The sequence below is a fragment of the Thermobia domestica genome, chromosome 5, assembly GCF_964235325.1.
Source record: "Thermobia domestica chromosome 5, izTheDome1.hap1.1, whole genome shotgun sequence".
NCBI classification, from domain to species: Eukaryota; Metazoa; Arthropoda; class Insecta; order Zygentoma; family Lepismatidae; genus Thermobia; species Thermobia domestica.
Genome location: NC_137458.1, coordinates 280,374,828 through 280,399,881, shown reverse-complemented (window position 1 = coordinate 280,399,881; position 25,054 = coordinate 280,374,828). Strand labels below are relative to the sequence as shown.

The following is a 25,054-nucleotide window of genomic DNA, read 5'->3' as shown; positions in this document are numbered from 1 at the left end:
AGAATAACATTATCTATTATTGTGCTAAGTTACATTTTATTACGTCTTTCCACTTACGAAAAACGGGCAAAAGAAAAATTATTAGTTTTTCAAAAATATTTAATAGTCTGCCCCCTTAATGTTAGTATAAACGTTCTCTCTGGAAGCTACAGTAACGTTCATCGATGTTGGGTATACAACAGGTTACGTTGTGCTATATCGATGGTGAAAGTGATCCTTACCTCCACTTTTTACGGAATTTTAGATTTTAATTGTATTCAATTCCCCACATCTGAATCTACGTGTGTGCAAAAGCTCGTAAATGAAAACCCAATAAACAACGTGAAAAACTAACTTTTAAAACTTCGTATCGCATGTAAGATAACGTAAACGCAGAACGTTTTTTTTTCTCCTGAAAAGTTTGATTTTGATGAGTTACGAGGTTTTACACTTTCGCTGTTGATATACCTGTATTTGTTTTGTCTTCCTCGGCGACAATGTTGCCATCCAATTCTCACGAATTTATTTCAAAAAAGGAAACATATTCTAGACAATTTTGGAAATTTTCCTTTATAAATTTCCCTATCATACACATTAGAGTATCATACTATACACCAACCAAAACATCACTCTATTACCTTTTGAACGTGTTATAGCACTTCCCAGAATGGTAATTACATGTTGAGTGAAAAATACTTTTCTGTAGGGAGATGTCGAAATGTGGTTAACCTGTGGCCTGCAAACCGTTGAGAATCGGACCTATGTTCATGGAAACTTTTTTTTTATTATTATTAAAATCATCCATACTATCAGTACCAACAGTATTTCCTCTTCCTTCTGAATCACTCTGCATGAAAATGAAATGAAATATTTAAGTTTTACGCCTCACGATTATGCTGGCTAGGCTAAAGGAGACGGTGATGATGAGAAATGAACGAATGGTGGAATGGAGAAAGTAGGAGGAAACGGGAGAATCTTGAGAAAACCCACGTACACGGTATTTGTCCACCACAAAGCTCACTTGGCGCGAGCTGGGATCGAACCAAGGACCTCACGCACCAGAGATGAACGATGTACCACTGAGTCACAGCGGCCTCAATTACTTTGTATATACAAAGTAGACTTTATCTTGGTCTGTCCTTGTAACTTGATAGTAATGGACAAAAAGCACAAAAAATTTGTACTATCAGCAGTAGTATATTGTTGTGCATACTCTGTGATGCTACAAGGTTAACAGTGTCACCTACCCAACATAAAGTTTAGTTTTCAAATAACACTATGCCAGGTTATTACATATTTAAAATGTACACTCATGTCCAAAATGATTGTCGAGAAATCTATCTCTGTCTTCTTCTAAGAATATAATTTGATAATGACTTTGTAAGGTACTTTAATACTGATATTATGTGTATAATTGGGAAATGTATATTTGTGGTAAATTTCATAGGAAAAGAATTATAAATACGAAAATTAGAACGAGTAAAACAAAATGTTGCTAAATCGACAATAAAGTTTTATTTTTGTTTTATTGTTCTTATTTACTGCTCTTTTGACGTGAAATTTGCATCATACGTGTCTTTGCCGATTATACACATACTAACATTATAAGAAATACGGCGCGAATTCGTTATCAAATTATAATCCTACAACAACATATTTATAGGTATGAGACAGTAATTTTGGACACGAGTGGACATGTAAAAGGAAACATATAATATCCCACATGTCATGCAGTGCTGCAAACTAAGGACGCAACAGTATTACAAACATCAACATTTTGGTAGCCTCTATAGCAGCAATAACGGAAACGAGACACACGGGGCAATGCATGCCCAAAGTACTTTAATGTCTAATACGATGGACATGCATTGGTCTGTCTGTCTCATCGGTATGGATTTCGAGTGAATACGAACACAGTTACAAGGGATTGAAAATTTGACTTTTTTCAAAAGTATTTATTTTGAAAAACCTGTTGAGATTAGTACCTTATCTAATTAAATAGATTATTTTCGATAATTGTGAAGATCACAATTCCGTTTACAGCAATTTTGCTATCTCAAACTGCAGAAGCGGAGCGAGAAGTTAAAAATTGGGGTGGGGGGCAGCCAGACCCCCAACTATGATAGGTATATTATGAGTTTACTATAAAGTTCAAATATATATATATATATAAGGGCGGATCCAAGGGGGGCTAAGGGGCTATAGCCCCCCCTTGACGCTCAGGTTTACACTGGATAAAATTGGCTTCAATTCAGTTTTACACTGGATAAAACGGCAAATTATGTTTAGCCCCTCCCTTGATCATATCCTGGATCCGCCACTGTATATATATAATATCTTAAATTATTTTTGTCACTCACAAAACTGAGGGGTAGGTTTCCCGGCCCCGAGCTAGATCCACCACTGTCAAACTGTTCTTGAGTTATGGTAAAAACTGTTAAAAGTTTGCAGCACTGTTTAAAATCATGTAATTGGGAGACCTTATTGTAATTACATCAACCAAAGTATTGTTGTAGGTCTAATGTTATAGAAACAAATGAAATCAAAAATTGTTTTTAAAAAGTTTCCTACAATACGCCATTTTAAGCAACATACGTATTAAATTTCACAATTTTTTTCATATATCTGTCCCGAATGATTTGAGGAGCTCTTCGTGGCTAAGCGGTTAGCGTACACGCTTTTGGCGTGGGAGACCTGGAAGGAGCTCATGTGGATCGGATTCCACGTTAATCAATAGGTCCCGTCTCATATAGCCTCGCTGCTGAAAGGGATGTTAAAATCAAATCAACTCAACTAAACCGAATGATTTGAGATATCAAATTTCAGTAAACGGTATTGATCTGTATGTCTGTTGGAAACCACGTAATTTGGTATGATACTTATCTAAACTTTTTCGAAGTAAAGCTCTTTGAAAAAAAAGTAAACTTTTCAATTTCTTGTAACTTTGTTTCTATTTCTTCGAAATGCGTCATAAGAAGACCGTAGCAAGGGCACCGATCCTGGGGGGCATACGTCCCGAGCCTCCCCAAAGCTAATGTATTCCCCTATTGTATTTATGATTATAAAATGTTTGGCATAATTTAAATGCAATTTGTCTTTAAAACCTCATATATACCTTCTGCATCTGAACGCCCCCCGACCCCAAATTTACAGAGAAATCGGCGCCCTTGGACCGTAGTATTCGAATATTAAAAGCATGACATACTAAAAATAATTCAAAAGGTACCATTTTTTAAAACTTGTTTTTCATGAGTCAAAGGAGATAATGAAATGCAACTTACCACAATTATAGATAATATTATTCTACAACAGAAAATATGAACCTAAAGAATTTTCAGGGTTGCTATCCATAGAAATTACAGTGTTGCCAGAATAAAATTTCCCCCAACATCTAAGATAAGGCAGCGACTAGAGGGACGAACTCAACTGAATTTGATTACGTATCATGTCGTTTTGGAATCCTGTGAACTACTATTTAAAAGATAGTTGTATTTAGTTTGTAATAAACAAAATAGTTTTAACATACAGTTATTAAAATAAATAATTATGTTATTTAAAAAGTAGATCCGCCACTGGTTGGCGTTCTTACTTAGCAATCGGGAGGTTTTGTTATTGAATAAGGTTTTTTCTACTACTAGGAGAATTCTACGATGGTACCTGAACAATAGAAACTGGTAATTCTCACAGAGAAGTTATGAAATGAATATAGTAGAAGGGAGAAACTGCAAGAAAACTCACTGACACGATGTTATTCACTACCTCTACATACATGTAGATGTCCTTGGATTCGAAAAAATGAAATGAAATCTTTGAGTTTTACGTCCCACGGTTATGCCTGTTAGGCTAAAGGAGACGGTGATAATGAGAGATGAGTGAAATGGTGGAATGAAGAAAGTGGGAGGAAACGGGAGTACCCCGAGAAAACCCACGAGCACGGTGTTTGTCCACCACAAAGTTCACTTGGCGGGGGCTGGGATCGAACCCGGGACCCCAAGCACCATAGGTGAACGCTCTACCACTGAGCCACCGCGCCCCCCTTATCCTTGGATTCGAATCAGTGACTCGGAGCACCAGACACGAACATTTTTGTCACAACTAAGTTACCGTGTAAATTTTGAGTTTTTTACGTATCTATTTCGTGACAAGTTCTGTAAGTTTTTTTTTCAGCGATGCACCATTTATCTCTGGTGTGAGGGATCGCAGGTTCGATTCTTGGGCACCTGCGTAGTTGGTTAATTTACAGTTTAACGTCTGTTTCAGCCGAGACGCTACACGAAACGTAGCTATACAATTTAATATGGGATTCGAATTGCATGAATTCGTATCCCATATTCACACGAAATAGCTTTTGTATTAGATAACATCGAGTTCATACTTTTTCTCGAAGTTTCTGGTTTCCTTCCACATTCTCATCCCACAAAATCCTTCATAACAATTTACTTCCATTAATCAGACCCTATGTTGGCCTACAAGGCATACTCGCGGGACGTTAAATTAGGCATTTTTCGCAAAAAAAATGGACTTCCTTGGAAATGTTATGCGTAGCTAGAGGAAGGAAAGTTTCATAATCATATACCGAAGTCATCCAACTACTTAAGCAATGTTCATTATATTAGCTTATATTTGGGGAAGACAATTGGCAATCCTCTGAAAAATTACAATTTTGTATTAGGCATATTATTCAATGTTAAATCTCACTGAATGAGCGAAATAACTCAAGCCTTCTTTCGCGTTCTGCCTGCATCCGAATGACTGACTGACGCTCGCCAGCGTGTAGCGACAAAAGGTACGACTGCAGTACTTAATTCGAGGAACTACCGTTGGCGGCGCCACAATATGTGCGATGCGTCTTTGGCTGCCGAGATCGTTGTCATGCATCAAACAATAATTCTGCTCAACCCGTTTTTTCTTTCTCTCGTTTAGCTTAAAAAGTTCCGTGTGCTTCCTTTTGCGCGATTTTCGTGTTCTTGAGGTTTGTTAATAACTTCCTGTCCGCATTTGTTAAAACCCAACTCTGAGCAATCAATTCAGCTTTTAAATTGGTTGCGGAATTCTTGCGTGAAAATTAATTCCACCAAAACAACTGTTTCTCTTATAGCATTATGCAGATATCTAGACAGCTAATATTTTACTTTCAGTCAGAGAAAAATAACGTGTGAAATGTCCACGGCAACGAACTTTAATAAACTATCCTAAATTGGAAATTAAAATACAGTAATGTAGCTACGAAGATCGCTGTACAAAAAGATATTGAAAGCATTTTGTTTACCTAATAAACTGTGCTTTCCCCTAAAATTATAATGTAAATTTACAAATAACTATATATGTGTTACTGTTAGAAATATGTGTCACAGACAAGTGTAGACAAACAACATAATGCATATACATAATCTTCTTAACAACAGAGCCGGCTCTATCATATGTGCAACACGTGCATTTGCACGGGGCGGCTAAGTTTCGAGACGCGGCAAAATCTGTCCTTTAGGGCCTTCACTACAGCGAAATTAAACTACCGCTAATTTTAGAGTTTTTCTGTAATAACTTCAAAATAAATAAAAAATATTCGAAAAGCAAAAACGTAGTGAACCAGACAATATTATTTTGCATGTGATACCGTCATTAGAACTCATCTATCTGCTTTTGATTTGCAACTGTGGATAGATTTAATACTTTTTGCGGATTCTGTCAATAGCGGCATATTAAAAGCAGATAGGTGAATTGTGAGAAAGGTATCACATGCAAAATCGTATTGTCTAGTTCACTACGTTTCTGTTTTTCGAATATTTTTATTTGTTTTGAAGATATTACAGAAAAACTCTAAAATTAGCGGTAGTTTAATTTCGCTGTAGTGATGATCCTTAAGTATATTATTTAAAATATAAATATTTCTTGTTGAAAACAGACTGCATGAGGATGGTAGTTAAATTTACTAAGTTGACCTTCTATTTGAATACCACATTCATAAATCATCTTTAGGTCGCATTGGTTTAAGGTCGCATGGATAGTGCTAAAGCAAATAGTCAAACAAATTCCAGCATGAATTGCTAGATTGCTGTTAAATAGAAGAACTCAATTTTTGAAGAGTAGCGAACACCTGTTCTATTTAGTTAGTTATCACAGTTTTGGTATGAAAACTAGTCTTTGTCACAAACAAGTTCCTTATCATTGAGGATGGAAACAAGTTTATTTAAAAAAAATAACAGATGAGGAAGGAAAATCATGAAATAAAGATAAAAGAGTTAGTTGCACTGGAATTGCAAACAGATATATTGAGATTGAAACTCGGTATTGGATTCTATAAAAAGGATTACCATCTTTCCTCTGCAGGTGTGTTTGTTTTATCTTCCACAAATATACTAGATTTAAAGAAAAGAGGAGAGATAATAGATATTTAAGAGAGATAATAGATACAACGAGATTGTCTTTGTAGTGTTTAGACGTTTCTGAGTTTGAGTGCTCTCTCCTTCCCCTTCGTTGTTCATGATTGGGTAGCATACTTGTAATCGTGGCTTTTAAGATTTGTTCTTTCTGGAGAAAGGAGGAAAGCAAATTATGCCATTGCACAGGGCGACAAATTGCCTAAGGCCGGCTCTACTTAACAGTGTATTTTCCTACATATAAAGTACATAGAAAACTGTGGAAAACAGTGAAAAGGAAATTAACGGATCCTTTTCAACACCGATGTTAGATAAGACGTGAATCTACAGCTTAATGTGGGAACATAACCACATGAGTCCCCGCCGGAAATCGAACCCGAATCTCCCACACTGAAGTCACGTACGCTTGCCATATAGCCCTGAATTAGCTCCTTTATTTTTTTTTTTTTTTCTGTACGAAAACCGTGCACTTCTGCTATAGATTCTGAATATGAAGATTTACACTTGTCCGACTTTTCGTACCAAGCCTTCAGTTGCTTATGGAGTAGACTATCACAAATCCGACAGTTAATCAGACCAGGTTATAGCGGTTTCCTATTGGTTTAAAAAGCAAACTTGTAAGGTTACGCCTTCTTTGTAGCCGGAATATGTAGGTATCAGAAGATTTACTAGTATCACAGTGAAAATTTTATGGATAAAATTGAAATACTTGTGAAGTAAACTAAGTGTGTAAGTTAATATTTACTAACTACTACATTTAAAAAAAAAAAAAAAAAAACTAGTACTTTACGTTATGAATGTTAACACAAAATACTATATAAGTGAAATTAGTATCTAAACTGTAATCAAATCTATATAAATAAAAATTAATCTGACGATGTTTGCTTGATAACTTCACCTAGACCGCTGGCCACACTGATTTTGATGATTGTTTTGGTACATGAGTGCATCCTGGCCTAACTTTGGTTTACAGCACGTTTACGATGAAGGGAATGACATGTAAAAATAATTGAATATTACCTATATTAGTGTTCAATCTATAGTTTTCGTGGTCGCTGAGATGAATAGTGACCTCCCCAATGTGCCATTAAGTTCAAGTTCAGCCCCATCGATATGAGGGGGTAAATGGTGAAGTATGAAGGAGATGACATGGTAAAAAAATAATCGAAAACGATATATATTAGTGTCTAACCCATAGTTCTCGAGGTTCCAGAGATGAATATTGTTATTCCAGATGCCGCTTAAGTCAAAACTCATTCCCCATGCGTATGTTAATGGAGGAAGATGTCAAATACTTTCTATAAAACTGTTTTTTTCGTATGAAGAACGAGCATTTCAGCTTGTAATCCTGTATTCTTTAAGGTGGATCACTACCCGGATTTCAGTATAAGCATTAGTTCATTGGCTTAACCAACGCGTAAAGAAATGGCACATATTATAAGTATTACACTATAAAATAGAGTTATGCGTCAGCTACAACATGAGATACTATTCTCTATGCTTACGTATTCTGTTAGCTGAAAAAGTAACATATAAGAAAAAAAACTTGATCAGTTTTAAGATGAGTACGCAAGATGGCGCTTGCTGTTAGATTTTGCTACTCCTGTGCTCAGTTTTATGAAATTTTTACTTACAAGCATAAATTATTTTACAAGTAGTTGTCTCATTACAGAATTTGGATATTAAGTTACCGTTTCTCGTGTTATGTTTTAAATTTTATCCAAATATTATTTTGTGTTTACGGAAATAGTTTTAGCGGCTGAATCTCATGCTTACGCAGGACGCCATAATGCTTCGTTGCCAAACTTACATGTGTACTGTTGCAGTCACAATAGTAGGGCAATTCCTTGTTAGCGTTTGAAGTCCAGAGGCGGAACCTGTGAATTGTGACAAAACTATTATAGTTAATAAAAGTGAAAAATGGGGAAACAGAAGGAACCATATATATATATATATATATATATATATATATATATATATATATATATATATATATATATATATATATATATATATATAAAGAAGAATCCAACTCTAAGTAAAAGATCGAAGAGCCAAAGGAAACAAAGAGAAAGGAAGCATAAATTGAAGAAACAGCTAAGCTCTTTTCAATTTTTAACTGTTTGTTTCCACGTAATACAGATTTATTTTGACGATCATTTTGAACGTTAAATATGTAGCTTAATATGTTTTCTTTCTTTTTTCTTCTTTCCTTTCCTTTCCTTTCTTTCTTTCTTTCTTTATTTTTGCTGAAACTTAATTTGCTTAGGTAAAATATATCTTCTTGAAAATAATCTATATATGTTTTTGAGCTTTCATGCATACACGAATAGTTGCCTGAACCCGTTAGTGGAAAATAGTAATGAATTCCACTTACTAGGGAAGGTCGTGAGGTGTTACTCTGACTTCATATTGATACTATGCTCAGTCGACTAGTTTTTACATATGAAACAGTTAAGCAACCGGAGAAATTCTCGATCGCAAGCTTGTTCGAATTATGGGCGTTAAAATTTCAAAATTGAACAGATTTTGAAAACAGTTTGAAGAAACCATTTTTTGAGATACACGCTTCATTTTTGGTACTGGGGTGTTGTCTTGGGTACTCGACGGAATGGTGAGGTCAAAACGTACACATTTTGCAAGATAAGGGAACTTATTGGGGAAGTGTTGAAGGGTAAGGGCGTCTTACAATTTGCAAATTGCATCCTATTTGGCACACCGGATAAATAGGCTAATAAAATTTATTTGAAACCAACTGTATTGTCATTCAAATGTCACTTTCTGTGTGGTCATCTAAACATTAAATAATGACATTTGTCTTCGAAACTCGGGGCTAACTCCAACGCGACTCCCAATACAGCCGGCCTCTGTGCAGTGGAAAAAATGAAATATTTCAGTTTAACATCCGATGATTATACCCTTTAGGCTAAGGAAGACGATGGTTAAGGCAAGTGAGTGGTGATGGAAGAATTGATAGAATGAGAAGAAGGGAGGAAACGGGAGGATCCCGAGAAAACCCATGGACATGATGGTATTCATTGTGGAAGATGGTGTTTCAATATCTCATCCATAGCCATTTTTTAAAATTTTCAACGAATTTTAATGGCGATTGTTTGAAAATAGTGGCCAACTTCAGACAATATTTTACGGTATTTCGCGAGAAATGTGACCAGAAAACAAACAATCGGCTAGCGATGATGTATGCAAACAGCGGTTTTCTTGAGAATAAAAGTCACCTGGTTCACAACTTTGAACGCACATTCCCGCTAACCATTTTTTTCTTCCTAAAATTTTTCGATCTATGTTCTCGTTGAATATCTTAACATTCCTGGAATTTGACCAATATCCCCCATAATCGACATTCCAATTGCTGAAAACTATGCACATGGCTAGCGATCATGTATTAGAACACCGTATCCTGCGATGCACAAACATAGGCCGACAGGATTCGGAGTACCGCGGCAGGGCAAGCCTGTCGTCTGGCATTGCTCGAGCTGTTTGGACCTAGCTACAGAAGGGGAAGAACCAGGCCAGTAGTCAGTCCTAAAATGCAGGGGAGCGGTATAAGTTAGGGGGGCCGATCCAACCATATTATTGTTAATATGATCTTGAAGCTTTGCTGGCGTCTACTATTAATCCAATGTTCTCGGGATTGCTGCCAGAGTGAGTGTTGCTGTGCTGAGCTTTCGTTACCATACAGCGGCAACATCTTCAGAGCTATGTGTTGAAGTGTGCTGGTCGTACAGATTATATTGTGGTCTTTAAGAATCGCTGTGTTCCTATTGGTTGTTTTTGTTGGCCAATGGCGTGCTCTGATTTTGTTGGTGGAAACTGCTCTCTTATTGGCTGATGGTTCTTTTCGTACTGAGAAGCTGGATCCAGATGTCAGGTAGATGATAACCTTCGTCTCTGTTGATGGATGGCTTGTATGTACGGATGAATAGAGATTCATGTATTTTCCTGTCCCAGAACTGTCTGCATTTCTTTAATACTTCAATTTGGTCCCACATGGCCGTATGATTGTATTGTATGCAGTGTTCGGCTATTGCAGATTTTTCCGGTTGTTTTTTAAGTCTGGTGTGTCGCTGGTGTTCTTTCATTCTGTCTTCAATGTTCCTTCCTGTTTCACCTATGTAAGTGGCGTTACATTCACAGGTGATCCTATAGATGCCTGGTGTCTTTAATCCCAATGAGTCTTTTGCACTTGGTAGTAAACTCCTGATCTTCGGTGGAGGGCAGTGTACAGTCTTGATGTTGAATTTCTTCAATAGTCTTGCTAGTTGGTTGGAGGTATTTCCCACATATAGAATAAGTGCAATATTTTCCTTGTCTGCCGTGTTGTCCTCTTTTGTGGTGCAATTTCTGCTCCTGTATTTTCTCATGGCTGTGTTGATCTGTTTCGACGAATATCCGTTGAATTTGAATACTGTTTCCAGGTGAGATAGTTCTGTGCTTATATTATCTGGATCTGCTATTTGGTATGCTCTGTGTATTAGAGTATTTAAGACCCCCATCTTCTGTGCAGGATGATGAAAACTGGTCGCATCGAGGTAGAGATCAGTGTGTGTGGGTTTCCTGTAGATTGAATGGCCTAGACTTCCATCTGGCTTCTTGTATACGAGTACGTCCAGGAACGGGAGTCTTCCTTCTGTTTCTGTTTCCATTGTGAACTGCATGTTGCGGTGTATAGAATTCAGATGCTGCAGGAATTCGTCGAGTTTCTGTCTGCCATGGGGCCATACGACAAATGTGTCGTCTACATATCTGTAGAATACTGTAGGTTTGTATGTTGCTGTTTCTAGCGCTTTGTGTTCAAAATACTCCATATAGAAGTTCGCTATTACTGGAGAGAGAGGAGAGCCCATTGCCACACCATCGCTTTGTTCAAAGAAATTGTCTTGGTAACTGAAGTAGGTAGACGTTAGGGTGTGTCTGAAGAGATGTACTATATCCTTGCTGAAGTGCGATTCCAGGAGTTTAATAGAATCTTCTAGTGGTACCCTCGTAAAGAGAGAAACCACATCAAAGCTGACGAGTATGTCATCTGCGTTTGTCTTGGTGCTGTGTAGTAGTTGTACGAAATGGCTGGAGTTTCTGATATGGTGTGTACACTCTCCTGTTAGTGGCTGTAGCAGTCCTGTTAATTTCTTGGCCAGGTTGTACGTGGGGTCTCCTATGGTGTTAACTATGGGTCGCAATGGAACTTTTTTCTTGTGTATCTTCGGAAGGCCATCAACAAAATCAGAGCACGCCATTGGCCAACAAAAACAACCAATAGGAACACAGCGATTCTTAAAGACCACAATATAATCTGTACGTCCAGCACACTTCAACACATAACTCTGAAGATGTTGCCGCTGTATGGTAACGAAAGCTCAGCACAGCAACACTCACTCTGGCAGCAATCCCGAGAACATTGGATTCATATTATTGTTCATTTGCAAGCTTATCGTGGAAATTTTAGGGGAGCAGTAAAAATTTAGGGGGAGCCCGGCCCCCTAGACCCCTCGGGGATACGGGCCTGGGAAAAACACAACAATATAGATCATCACAAGTTTAATTATGAATATCGTGTCTTTCTTAATTTAATTTTGCACGCCTGGCAAAGCGTTTCCAAGGCAAATGTGATTGTTCAATTTGAAGGTGGCCACACAGGAAAGTGATATTTGAATAACAATATAGTCGAATAGGGATATCAAATACATTTTATTAGCCTATTGGCCCCAGGGGTAAAAGTTAAGGAGAATGCGCGGACGCCGTACCCCCACCTCGAAAAAAATTAAGGCGTCCTCCCAGTTCCGAAAAAACTATAATAGGTATAGATAGGGAGGGGAACGGCGTGGTGTCATGCCGCTACCTACCGTTCCCCCACCTTTTCAGATCCACTTTTACCACTGGTTGGCCCAGTATGCCAAATGGGAGGCAATTTGCACGGTGTAAGACGCCATTACCCTTCACAAATAATTGCCCTTATCTTGCAAAATGCATACGTTTTGATCTTACTACTGTCTTGGGTATCCAGGAGAACTACCTGATATCAAAACTGAAGCCTCTATCTCAAGAAATGGTGCTTCAAACTTTGTGCAAAATCTGTTCAATTTTGAACTTTTAACGCTTTTTTGACACCTCGTAACCCTAGAAAATTGTTGTTTCTGTAAGTACCGGATATGGAAGTGGAGATACAATTTTAACAACCGGTTCCAAGAACCTGAGAAATTTTAATTATCGGTTCGGGCGAACTAGGTGAATGACACAATTGATTAAAGCAATAGACCAGTATGCTCTGCCAAGGATCAGGCCATGAGCATCCGCAGCGGAGGCAAGGGGACAATCGCTTTACCCTGCATTTTCGAAACGCTTTTACCCAGAAACACACATGAAGGAACATTATATTTGGTCACACCTACTAGAATATTTAATATAGCCTACTAGAATATTTAATATATTCTGTTATGCAATATGCCTCAATAATAACTGTTTTGCATTATGCGTTATGCGCATCAATGTGTGTCGGGCTTTTGCTCCTTCCCCGACCCTGGAAAAATCCTGCAGGTGTTTCTGGATAAAAGTGTTCTTATTCGGAACTGTTATTATCTAAGGTGTGCAGAATATCAAGTATGAACCAGTACTAAAAGATAACGTGAAATTGTTGTCAATATATGCCACTATAAACAAGAATTACAGAATTCATACTCGAGCTTATTATTGTTGAAGATCATGTGATATATGAAGTACAGCAATCAAGTTGCAAAAGCAAGTACTTGCAAATCACTTGGAGAAATGAAGTAGGTTAAATATACTAGTAGATTTTAATAAAATTAGCTGTAAATAGCTTGGTAGATAGATCACCTCTGGCGCACGAGATCGCTGGTTCGATCCCACTTTTCGCCAGGAAGACTTTCTGTAGGACCCATAGTGTGCGTGGATTTTCTCGGGGTTTTCCCACTTCCTTCAGTCCATCATTTTGATAATCATCATCACTGCTCCTTTTAGATTCGGATTATAATCTTGGAATATTAAACTAGAAAACTTCAAATAGCGACTTCGGCACCCTAACACCCGTGCTAATCGCATAGTTTTACTCGCTATGGGAACTTATGCAGACTCATTCTGACGCGTGATTACTAAAGAGTTCGGCTAACATGTTTCCTGCAGTAGTCAGGCCTTTAGTATGACGCTAATCATACGTCAGAACGACTCTGCATAAAGCCCTATCTCAGATTCCTCATTCCGCCTGGATTGTGGAACAAATCTGTCTATGTAAGTAAGAAACCTAGTAAAAGTTGGTGATAGTTTTCATTTAACGAAGCCATGTTTGGTCCAGAAAACGCTGGAATTTTAGCCATAATGATTATCATACCGGTAGCCACTCCAAAATTGTAGGGGGCTCGACTGAAGTTAGAGGGAGCTCGATCCAACAATATTATAGTTCATCACCATATTATAGTTCATTTGTAAGCCTACCGTGAAAATTTTAGGGGGGCAGCCAAAATTTAAGGGGGCCCTGCCCGCATAGACCCCCCGGGATACGGGCCTGATGATTATGCCATCTAAAGTAAAGTTACACTAAGACATTCAACTTACAAAATATATGCACTGGGGAACACAACGTACAAAATACCTGCACGGGAATACAACAGACAAAATACCACGCTTGAAGGAACTAAGTCTGTTTTGTTGAAAAGATCGGGTTTGTGCAATGGTTTTGTATTTGTATACTTATTCTTAATTTGCACCTTTGAGACATCTAGTTATAGATAAACTTATATCTTTGTAATTTGCAGAGAAAATTTTACCATAAAAGTATATTTTGTTATCCCTAAATGCAGTTTGAGTCGAATTTTGCCCAGAAAAGGCTGGAATGTTAGCTATGATATTTAAGCCCCTAAAGTAAAGCTGCTCCATGGATTGCAACTTCGCCTATAAAATATCATTTTTGAATCTACTAAGAATCTGTTTTGTCCTATCTACATAGGTAATGATTTTGTATTTGTATACGTATCCTTAATCTGCACCGTAGAGGCATGTAATTATAAATAAATATATAACGTTTAACTGCCGTTTTCTAAGAATCTATTACCATAGAAATGATATAATTTTCCCCTAAATGCAAATTGAGTTGCCCTTTGACCAGAAAACAATAGAATTTTAGCCATGATATATTAAATCTCTAAAGTAGAGATAAGTTTTACACCAAGAATTACAGCTGTGCTTATAAAACATCTTTTTTGAGCGTACTGAGAGTCTGTTTTGTCCAAAAGATGAAATTTATGTAATGATTTTGTGTTAGTATAGGCATTCTTAATCTACACCGTAAATACATCTAGTTTGAGAGATGCGCATAACGTTTCATGAGTTAAAAAAAATTACTTTTGTTTAAAGAATATAACTAATTCATATTTTAAAGCAGGCAGTATTGAGTACAATGCAAATAAAAGCTCTCATTTATCTTTGTTGTAAATCATGTATAAAATGCGATCGTGTCTAAACACTTTTCTATCCGTAACTCATGTGGCAACATCGCATGTATCGCGATGTGGTCTGCCATCTAGTGAGAAAGTTTTACCCTAAAGGTGACTAGCGATCCAGCTTAAAAACCTCAAAGCACTCCAATTTATTTAAAATTCAAATAAATTTCATTCTTTAAAATAATGCAATAAATCGTTTCCCAGTTACGAAGGAAATTGTCTTTAATTGCTATTTGCGAACATTTATTATAAACACACACGGTACTTTCTTAATATTTGAAGAGTTAACGGTGAACCTGAAGTTAATTTCCTCCTTATTCCTGTCTTAAAGGCAACTCGTGAATTCATTTTTCGCAAAACTTCGAAGAAATCAATCGAAGCTTTCACGCACGCTAGGGGCACCAAAGCCTCACACAGTATACAGCTTACAGCGAACTATACTGAGAGCGAAAACTCGTGAAGCCTGGGCTCTGCAGCAATCATAGAACAGCTTTCCCTCACGTGTGATGCATCGGAAGAATTCTGCACGATTCGTGGAGTTGCCTTCGGAACGCGCACTTGAGAAAACGTGAAACCACAGTGCACCTAAAATGTTGCCATACTTACAAACAGCGCTTAAAGAACTATAACACGAATACTCACAATTACTCGAATTAAACGATAACAATACTAATAACAAAAATGTAAAACAGGACAACAACAACAACATAAATAAACAAAATAAAACTTGGCTGCAATCCGATAACACTGTACCCTCAGGCAGTAGCGTAGCCAGGATGTGTGTTTGGGGGGGAAGCAAGTGCTGTTATAGGTACATATAGAAAAATTACAAACAAAAAATATATAAACATAAAAATATATAAAAAATTACAAACAACAAAGTACCAAAGTACATTGTCGGACCTCTTTGGGGGGCGGGCCCTCTGGGCTCCTCCCTTCCCTACGCCACTGCCCTCGAGTGATGTTCTCCGTATAACGCGAGAGACGACACTGGCAAAATGTCATGAATGGTAGGTTGACAACTTTGACACACACTCACGTTCTACTGGGTGCTGAAACTGGGAGATCTATTTCAAGCTTCACGATTCCGTGCGATCACTGTTCTTTCCACGTTGGATCCCAGGTTTTGATCTCATGGAATCAAGGTTGCAATCGCTGATTGACGTCACTTAAGGAGGAAGGATGACAAACTCAATTTACCTCCCTATCAGTTTGAGAAATACCGATACATAATTTTAAATCACTTGTATAGTAATATATTAATAAAACGATATGGAACTCAGGTCGGTGAAGAATCTTACTATCTAGTCCCGCCCCCACCCTCTTTCACACTGTTGCAAAGAACTCGAAAATTATTCTTCTTTTCCTTATTATGTATTAGATCAGTCTTACATTACGTCAATGCCAGATCGTGTTATTGCCTTCATATCTACAAAAAATAATGTTTGTTTCCAATCAATTTCGTTTCATAAATCTTCATAAAAGAAAGAAAGATAAGAGTGGTAGGCGTATTTCTTAATACTAAAAAAATCTTTCTAACAGTGTTCATACATCAACTTCAATTTCCCCCATCTAAAATGTACAGGAAAAAAAAAAAGAGAGAGAGAACGGGAATTCCGAACCTTTATTAGAAATTTATATCAAGATACAAAACCTATGTAGTACGTACAAGGGAATAAGGAAAAGAACATATACCATTTCCTTGATATATCCCAAATGTCACGTCAGTTGCATAATGAACCGTGTTGTCCGTAAAGTTTTTTGACTTCTGGAGAAACTCTCTTTTCTTTTTTTAAAAAAATCTATTCTTTCTCATCTACGAGGGCATTAACTTTTCAATAATTCAGAAAATAACCGACAAACGGAACTCACGATCGTAACTTGCTATACCGATGTAGTTACAAGGCAGAGCTTTCCTTATGTATTATTCTTAGCAGTTTGAATAACTATACGTTGTGGAATCTCGGAAAATAGAGATGATATCCTTAAAGTATGCTAAAGAGAAAATACAGCTGATCTAACATGTGTACAGCTACACTGCAGCCTAAAGAAGATAGATTAAATGCCATTCCAAGGCCAGACTTACATTTGGAAACTGGAAGAGGTGATCTAAAGAGACAGCTTACATCTAAATCAATTAGAATGTAGTCTAGTTTAGGGATGGCCAATTTTTTTTTTTAAATCGGAAATTTTACTTTTCGGACTTTGGAAAATTCTGGAATTCGGAAAAATATCATGATTTAGGAAAAAAATCCAGAATTCAAAAAAATTCTGGATTTTCTTCGAAATCCGGATTTTCCTGAATTCCGGGATTTTCTAAATTCCGGAAATTTTCCGATTTTACTTTCCGGTTCCGATTTTACTTTCAAGGTGTTCATCCCGTCGGTATTGTTCTCTACGCAATAAGAAACTTTTCATCTCGTTCCGATTATTCTTGTCGCGAAAGTGAGACGCGAAGTACCTTTTAAAATTGTATTAAATTTCATTAGATTTTAGATTAGCGCCCCTTTCAGCAACGAGGATATATGAAGCATGGTCATACAGCTTAATTAGGATCTGAGTCGCATGAGCTCCGCCGGAAATCGAACCCGTGTCTTCCGTACCGAAAATACATACCATAACCATATAGCGACGAGGGAGATTTTTAATTTTTAAAAAGTCGAGACGAAAAAATTAATTTTACAAAGGCAACAGTAGTTCACCCAAATCTTGGATTTCAAACATTGTTCTAGTGGTACATAATTCACAGGACTGTATAAAAAAAAATGAAAAAGAGATTGTACAGTCAGCGACAAAAGTTTTTTCCGGTTGGTAAAATTAATTATGGGAATAACGGTGTAGGGCTGAAACCTACAATGGTGTGTATGGTTGGAACGTATAGACAACTACATTCTTTTTAATTAACTGAAAACTGTACTCAAATTGTCCTCCCATTCTGAAGTTATTTACAAAACTAATTTCATCAAACGGAAAGAACTTTTGTTGCTGACTGTACAAACACAATTAAGAGCATGTATCATCGTTTATAGATACACAAGTTATTACACAAGATACTCCAATAATAAATATGATTTAAATGTTGTTAGATCATACCCTTTGTGGATTTCTCGTGGCGAAGAAGAATTCTGTAGATATTTTGTACATAAATTTCCAAAACGAGAAAGGAAATATTGCGAGACAAACGAGAAATGCTTTTCGATAATCGGGACAAAATAAGAAAGAATTCTTCGCGAATCGAGACGAGACGATACTTCTTCAAAAGTTACGAGACGAGATGAGAATGACATTCTTCACGAATCGAGACGAGACAATACTTCTACAGAGATTATGAGACGAGATGAGAATGAAATTCTTCGCGAATCGAGACGTGACGATACTTCTACAAAAGTTACGAGACGAAACAACAAGAAAACTTATTTATTGTCTCATCTCGTCTTTGGACAACATTATCTCTGTGATTCCCCTTACAAAGCTACTGATTAATGCAAGGGAATGAATCTGGTGGAATTAGTGGTAGAAAATGAAAAAAAGCCCAAGGCAACTTAAGGACATTATGCTTTCCGAAACCAATGCACAGAGAAAAGGTCGGTGATATGATTCTTTTCTAAGCGAAATAGTGGCGGAAATCAGCTTGTGCTATAAGGGTTAATCACCCGAATTCTGGAATTTTTCCGAATTCCGGAAAGTGAAATTTCCGATTCCGGAAAATTTTGGTCACCCCTAGTAGACATAATTTAGTGTGTATACGACTCTTTGATTACAAGAATCTTTGACTGTGATACGTGTCACCATTAAGCCACTGTGCCCCCCCTATTTAATATAAATAGATTATTACCATCACCATCATAAATAATATTTGTATTTATTTTGTAATAACTTATTTATATTATAATAATTTATGTAAGTAATTACAAAATAAATGCAAATATTATTTAAAAAGTAGTTAACAAGGAACAAAGACAGCATGATAAGTCATCGATTACCGTTGAGTTCATTTTTCTAGTCGCTGCCTTAACCTAGATTTTTGCGTAATTCAAACTCCGGTCACACTGTAATTTCTACGGATGGCAACACTGAAAATTCTTCCGATTCGTATTTTTGGATGTAGAATAACATTATCTATTATTGTGGTAAGCTACATTTCATTATCTTTTTTCACTTACCAAAAACGGGCAAAAGAAAAATTGTTAGCTTTTGAAAAATATTTTGTAGTCTGCCAGCTTAAGCGTGCCAAGAATATATTGTGTCTCCATGCATCTTTATACTAAAACCGGAAGTGTTAGAATCCATTACGCTTTCCAGCATCAGAATAAAATATCACTCCATACAAACCAAACTTCTTTACGTGATTGTAAACGTGACTCTGCTACTCTTAAGAAAGTATGAAAGCAATGCCAATAACCCTTTAAGTTGTGTTACTTCTAAGTGTTTTTATAGTAATTGAATTTATAATACGTAGTTAATAATACATCTTCTAATCTTCTATTTTCTAATATAAATAAAATAAAGAGTTTGTTTGGGTGTTTGCCTGTCTGTCTGTCTGTGTGCGGCCTGGGGACCAGACGAGTGGATCGAGAGTTACCAAACTTTGGTCACGGATACCTTGGTCCAGGCCCCAGACCAAGATGAAGCGTTTTTGTCAACATTCAAACCATGGGGATCTCAGGGGGGCGTTTACCGGAACATGTAAAAGTAGTAGAAAATGACCGATATTAGCGTCGAATTCATAGTTTTTTTCGCGGTCGCTGAGATCAATGGTGACACTGTTACAGGCGTTGACTTCCAAATGCAGCCCCCATGCGAAGAATGGGTATATTCAGCTAGTATTTTAATAAAATAAGCATTACAATATTATTTTTTTATCGTCACAGTCACAATTCCAAGTAGTGTGGTTGTGACTTAACAGAAATCAAGCAACAATAGATATCTGTTACTTAAGAGCAGATAATTTTCTTACACCGTATTTAAATTATTATTATTACTATTATTATTATTATTATTATTATTATTATTATTATTATTATTATTATTATTATTATTATTATTATTAATAATAATAATAATAATAATAATAATTTCTTTAAGAATCATTTTAACCTTTTTTGGATCAAAAGATCCAATAAATTTCAGGAAAAAATTTTCTTGTGGGGCTTGGACTACATGTAGTATACCCAAACGAAAACTATCACTTAACTCAGTATGATGTGCTTATTCCGTAAAAAAAATAATACGAAAACTCGATTTTGTGGCGGTTCAAAATTTTTGTAGCTCCTGATCAAAAAAATTTAATATATTTCATTCCATCAAAAATTTTCGTGTACGCCCAATATTTGGAGAACTACCTATACTGTAGCCAAACCCGAAATATCACTTAACTCAATATGATGTGCTTATTATGCAAAAAGTGCGAAAACTAGATTCAGGATCCGTTCAAAATTTTGGTGGCCCCTGATTCAAAAATTTCCATGTATTGCATTCAATCAAAAATTTTCTTGTACGCCCCATATATGGAGAACTACATTTAATGTAACCAAATCCGAACTATCACTTAAGTCAGTATGATTTGCTTATTAAGTAAAAAGTACGGAAACTTCATTTAGGGATCGTTCCAAAATTTTGTGGCAGCTAATCTAAAAAATCCAATATATTTAATTCATTCAGACATTTTATTGTAAACCCTATATATGGACAACTACATATAGTATAGTCAAACCCAAACTATCAATTGACTCAGTATGACGTGCTTATGCCATATAAAATACGAAAACTTGATTTAGGGGACGTTAAGAAATTTTGTGGCTCGTAATATAAAAAAATCCAATACATTTAATTCAATCAAACATTTTGTTGTACGTCCCATATTTGGAGAACTACATATAATGTAGCCAAACCCAAACAATCACTTAACTCCGTATGGTGCGCTTATTCCGTAAAAAATACGAAAACTCGATTTATGGGCCGTTCAAAAATTTTGTGGCCCCTGATTTAAAAACTAATTATTGGCTAAGATCGCAATCTTTTGATGCATTTTTTTTTGGATCAGTCGTAAAATTCTTGGCCAAGATCCCAATCTTTTGATCCAGTGTTTTGAATTCTTCCTTAAAATTCTTGTTTATTTTTTCCTTTCTTTTCAATTTCATATTTAGTAATTACCTGTTTTCTTGTTTAAATCTTTATTCTGTTATTCTTTATTCTCTTTTTAACACTTGTCCTTCAGTTGTATCTTTACATTACAATATATAATCGTATGCAGTGGCGTATTTAAACGGGGGAACTTCCGGGCTTAAGCCCCCGAAATATTATTTACTATGTTAAAGTAAAATATCCTGGAGAATTTTCATATTTCCAGGACTGAAGTTAGCAAAGCCTCCCCCGCGAAACAAAATCGTAAATACGCCACTGATTCTATGTATATGTATTGTGATGTAATCAGTATTGCTTGTGCAGTTTTGGGGTGCACTAGTGGTTATATGCTGTTTGCTGCCGATGAACATTTAAACATTAAATGTTATTATTATTATTATTATTATTATTATTATTATTATTATTATTATTATTATTATTATTATTATTTCAGCCGACTAAAATCTATAAACTGGTTTAAAGTGACAACGAACAACATACTTTTTTACCGCAAGGGAAATTATATATTTTTCTGAATTTTCTCGAAAATTACAAACGGAAATTTGCTCTTAAATATACAATTTTATTCAGCTTGATCTGATGTATGTACGTTGCAAGAGATTCTCTCTCGTCTCGTATCTTGTCGCTAACATTCTGTGACAGTTCTTTTAACCTCATTTGTAATTTGGAGAAGATATGTGTTTGTTCCGTAGCAGTTTTGTATTGTAAACCACCGCTAATTGTTTTATTCTATACACGAGCGCTGGTGAACGATTATTAGTGAGTGAGACTTCGGAGTGTTAGGACGTAAGAAACGCCTGTCCGCTACGTGCAGTTATTGGCATGTTGTTATTTTATTTTAAGTGTCAGTGTTATGTGGTGTTCTTCCAGTATTGAAATCATCAGGACAATTAAATCAGCAGATAAGTACTAAGCTCTTATTTTTATTTTGTGATAGCTTGATTGGCTTAACTACATTCCCTTTTCAACTGACTGATCTTCGTTAGTGAATAGTGAAAAATGGTGCCGAAACCAAAGGAAGGTTATTTCTGGATTAGAAAAACATACCTTTAAGGAGGAAGAATCGAGGGAACATTCAAAAACATTCATATATTAACTTTTAAAGTCATATACTGTGTATTGCTATCGACTGCACGACATTTCACATTTACAGAAAGAAAGAAAAAAAGAACTGCTTGTAACAATTACCTCTATTGTTGAGCTCGCAGTTGAAAAGAAAGAAAGCCGATCTTGCTACTGTATTTTAAGAAGCAGGAAAGTCAAGTTAAAAATATTTTCATTATTTAAAGCTTACGTTAACAAAATAGATTATAACATTGAGATATTTATATAATCCTTACTAGTGGAACTTTTTGAGCTTAATAATTGACTGTATTTTATTGCCAGAACTAAAACATTTTAATTAGAAACGGTAAACCTTAATCTCACGCTACATTTCAAATCTTGTTTTTTCATATACGAGGTCAGGTCTATTAACACGCATTCATAATAATCTTAGCCAACTAGTCTATGTTATTTCATTCAGTGTATATTAATTCATTATTGTGTTATTAATGATATTTTATGCAGATATATACATATCTATTGTGTAAAGAGAATAAATTTATATATGCCATAAATCTTGTATGCCGGTTCTCACGAGATCAAAGAAAATGGAAGCAGAAAACATTCAGAAGTTATTGACAGGACTGAAACAGCAAATGGAGAACATGTCCCTTGAAATGAAAGAGCAACAAGAGAAGACACGAGAAGAAATGAAAGAACAAAAGAAGATGCAAGAACAAATAAAAAAGCAACAAGAAGAAATAAGAGAAGAACAAGAGAAAATACGAGAACAAATGAAAGAGCAACAAGAGAAGACACGAGAAGAAATGAAAGAAGAACAAAAGAAGATACAGGAACAAATAAAAAAGCAACAAGAAGAAATAAGAGAAGAACAAGAGAAGACACGAGAAGAAATGAAAGAACAAAAGAAGATACAAGAACAAATAAAACAGCAACAAGAAGAAATAAGAGAAGAACAAGAGAAAATACGAGAACAAATGAAAGAGCAACAAGAGAAGACACGAGAAGAAATGAAAGAAGAACAAAAGAAGATACAGGAACAAATAAAAAAGCAACAAGAAGAAATAAGAGAAGAACAAGAGAAGATACGAGAACAAATGAAGGAACAACAAGAGAAAATACGAGAAGAAGTACAAAATGGAATATATGAGTTGCAAGAAGAGTTAAAGAGAGAGGCCAATAGACAACGTGACGATGTGAAACAAGAAATCGATGAACGATTTGAAGTAATAAGGGATGAGATGAAGCAATTAAGTGATAAAATTGAAGACGTGCAAGAGAAGCAAGGTCAACTACACGAAGGATTAAGTGCAGTTAAAGCGCAATGCTATAACACTAATTTGAGGTTGGCTGGAGAAATATTAGCGGTTAAAGAAGAAGTAGGAGATGTGAAACGTGAACTGCAAGTAGAGTGTCAACAGATGAATAGTTCCACATTGGAGCAAGTTTCATATCATCAAGAACAAACGGAGCAACGTATGGCCGCATTGCAGAAAGGATTACAGGACCTACAAAGTAAACAAAACACTATTGAAAAGGATCTTCGTTTATTGCAAGAAACTTCTGAAGAAAATGCTCGGGAAATCCGAACAGAAGCTGAATTGCAAATTCAGAAACTGAGAACTGATATTCGAACAGTAAGATCTCATATTGAGGAGCATCCGGAACAACTCACAAGATTTGATTGTAGGAAGATGAAACAACCATCGTTAGATTTACCAGTAACTTCCATGCCTAAGTTACGAGAAAAAAGAAAATTGAATTATTCCGCTACCAGTACATCTGAAGATGATAGTGATGTTGACCGGCGAAAGGTGAGTGACGAAGAATTATTTTTAAGATCACACCACAGGCAGCGAAAGCATAACCGTCGCCCAATTAGAACGTATAATTTGGGAGATTTGAGACATTTTGTCCGTTATGATGGCTACGTCGGCTCAATGACCGCTCAAAGATTTATCCAAAGATTCGAAGCCCAAGCTCGTATCCAGGGCATTCCGGAAGAAGAATTTTTGAAGATAATACCGTTGTTGCTAGATGGAAGTCCACTTCATTGGTTTGAATTGGAACAAGGTAACTTCTACTCCTATTACGATTTTGTTTCTGCATTTTTGCGTCAGTTTCATAGTGAGACGGCAACTGCACAACAACTTGAAGTCATCCGCAACAGACGATTTAATCCGAAGCTAGATAAGTCGGTTGTTGACTTCTGTATAGAGAAATTTAAACAAATGAAAGAACTTCAACCCGGTTTAAGTGATCCATCTCTTTTAGCAGATTTACGAAGACTCCTACCCTATGAATATCAGAAAGCAATACTCGGCATTCCTTTCCACACGATGAATGACTTTGTCTGTGCAATTCGTAACATTGAAAGCTTCAATATTAATCCACCTAAGTCTACAGGATGGAACAGAGACTCACGTATGATACAAGAAGTAGGTCGACAGCAAGAAAATACCAGCCATGGACGACAAAATTATTGGGTTCGTAATGTAAATACATCTCAACAAACAGATCCAGGTCCCACATCAGGAGAAAGTTCACGGCGTTTCCAAGACTCCAGGAACGATTACTTTCGAGGAGGAGTTACGTCCCAAAGAGGCCGACGTCAGAGAAATAGAAGAGAACGATGGTATAGAAAACGTAAGAACCAGTGGAGGAACTTTAACGCATACCACAACGAGAATCAGCGAGAGCCTGAAGCTGATCAATGGGCACGGAATAACGAGGATGAAGAAGTGCGACATGCCTATCGTGACCCTCAAGAGTTCACACGAGCGACAAGCGAAACTAGAGATGATCCACCTCTCACAAGAGAGAGACGCAATAGACACTCACCAAGTACAAACAGAGTGTAGTTTCATAAGATATTCAGTATAGCCGTTATGATTTGTTATCTTGACTCAAGTATTGTTACGTCATCGTATATTCATACAAACATTTTATCATAAACTATGTGGATAATAATTGTCATATTCTAACTTAAAAGAATGTTACGTGTAAAGGAATTAATGCTAA

General features: G+C 36.3%; 2 protein-coding genes across 2 annotated transcripts in view; both read left to right on the top strand.

Annotated features, from left to right (window-relative positions):
• sif (guanine nucleotide exchange factor still life) overlaps positions 1–25,054 on the top strand; it is a 1,225,751-nt gene that overhangs the window by 386,106 nt on the left and 814,591 nt on the right. The gene's annotated exons all lie outside the window — the stretch shown is intronic.
• Positions 21,951–24,894, top strand: LOC145684563 (uncharacterized). The gene has a single exon (XM_081756955.1). The coding sequence runs from the start codon at positions 22,594–22,596 to the stop codon at positions 24,892–24,894; it is 2,301 nt and encodes a 766-aa protein (XP_081613081.1). The 5' UTR covers positions 21,951–22,593.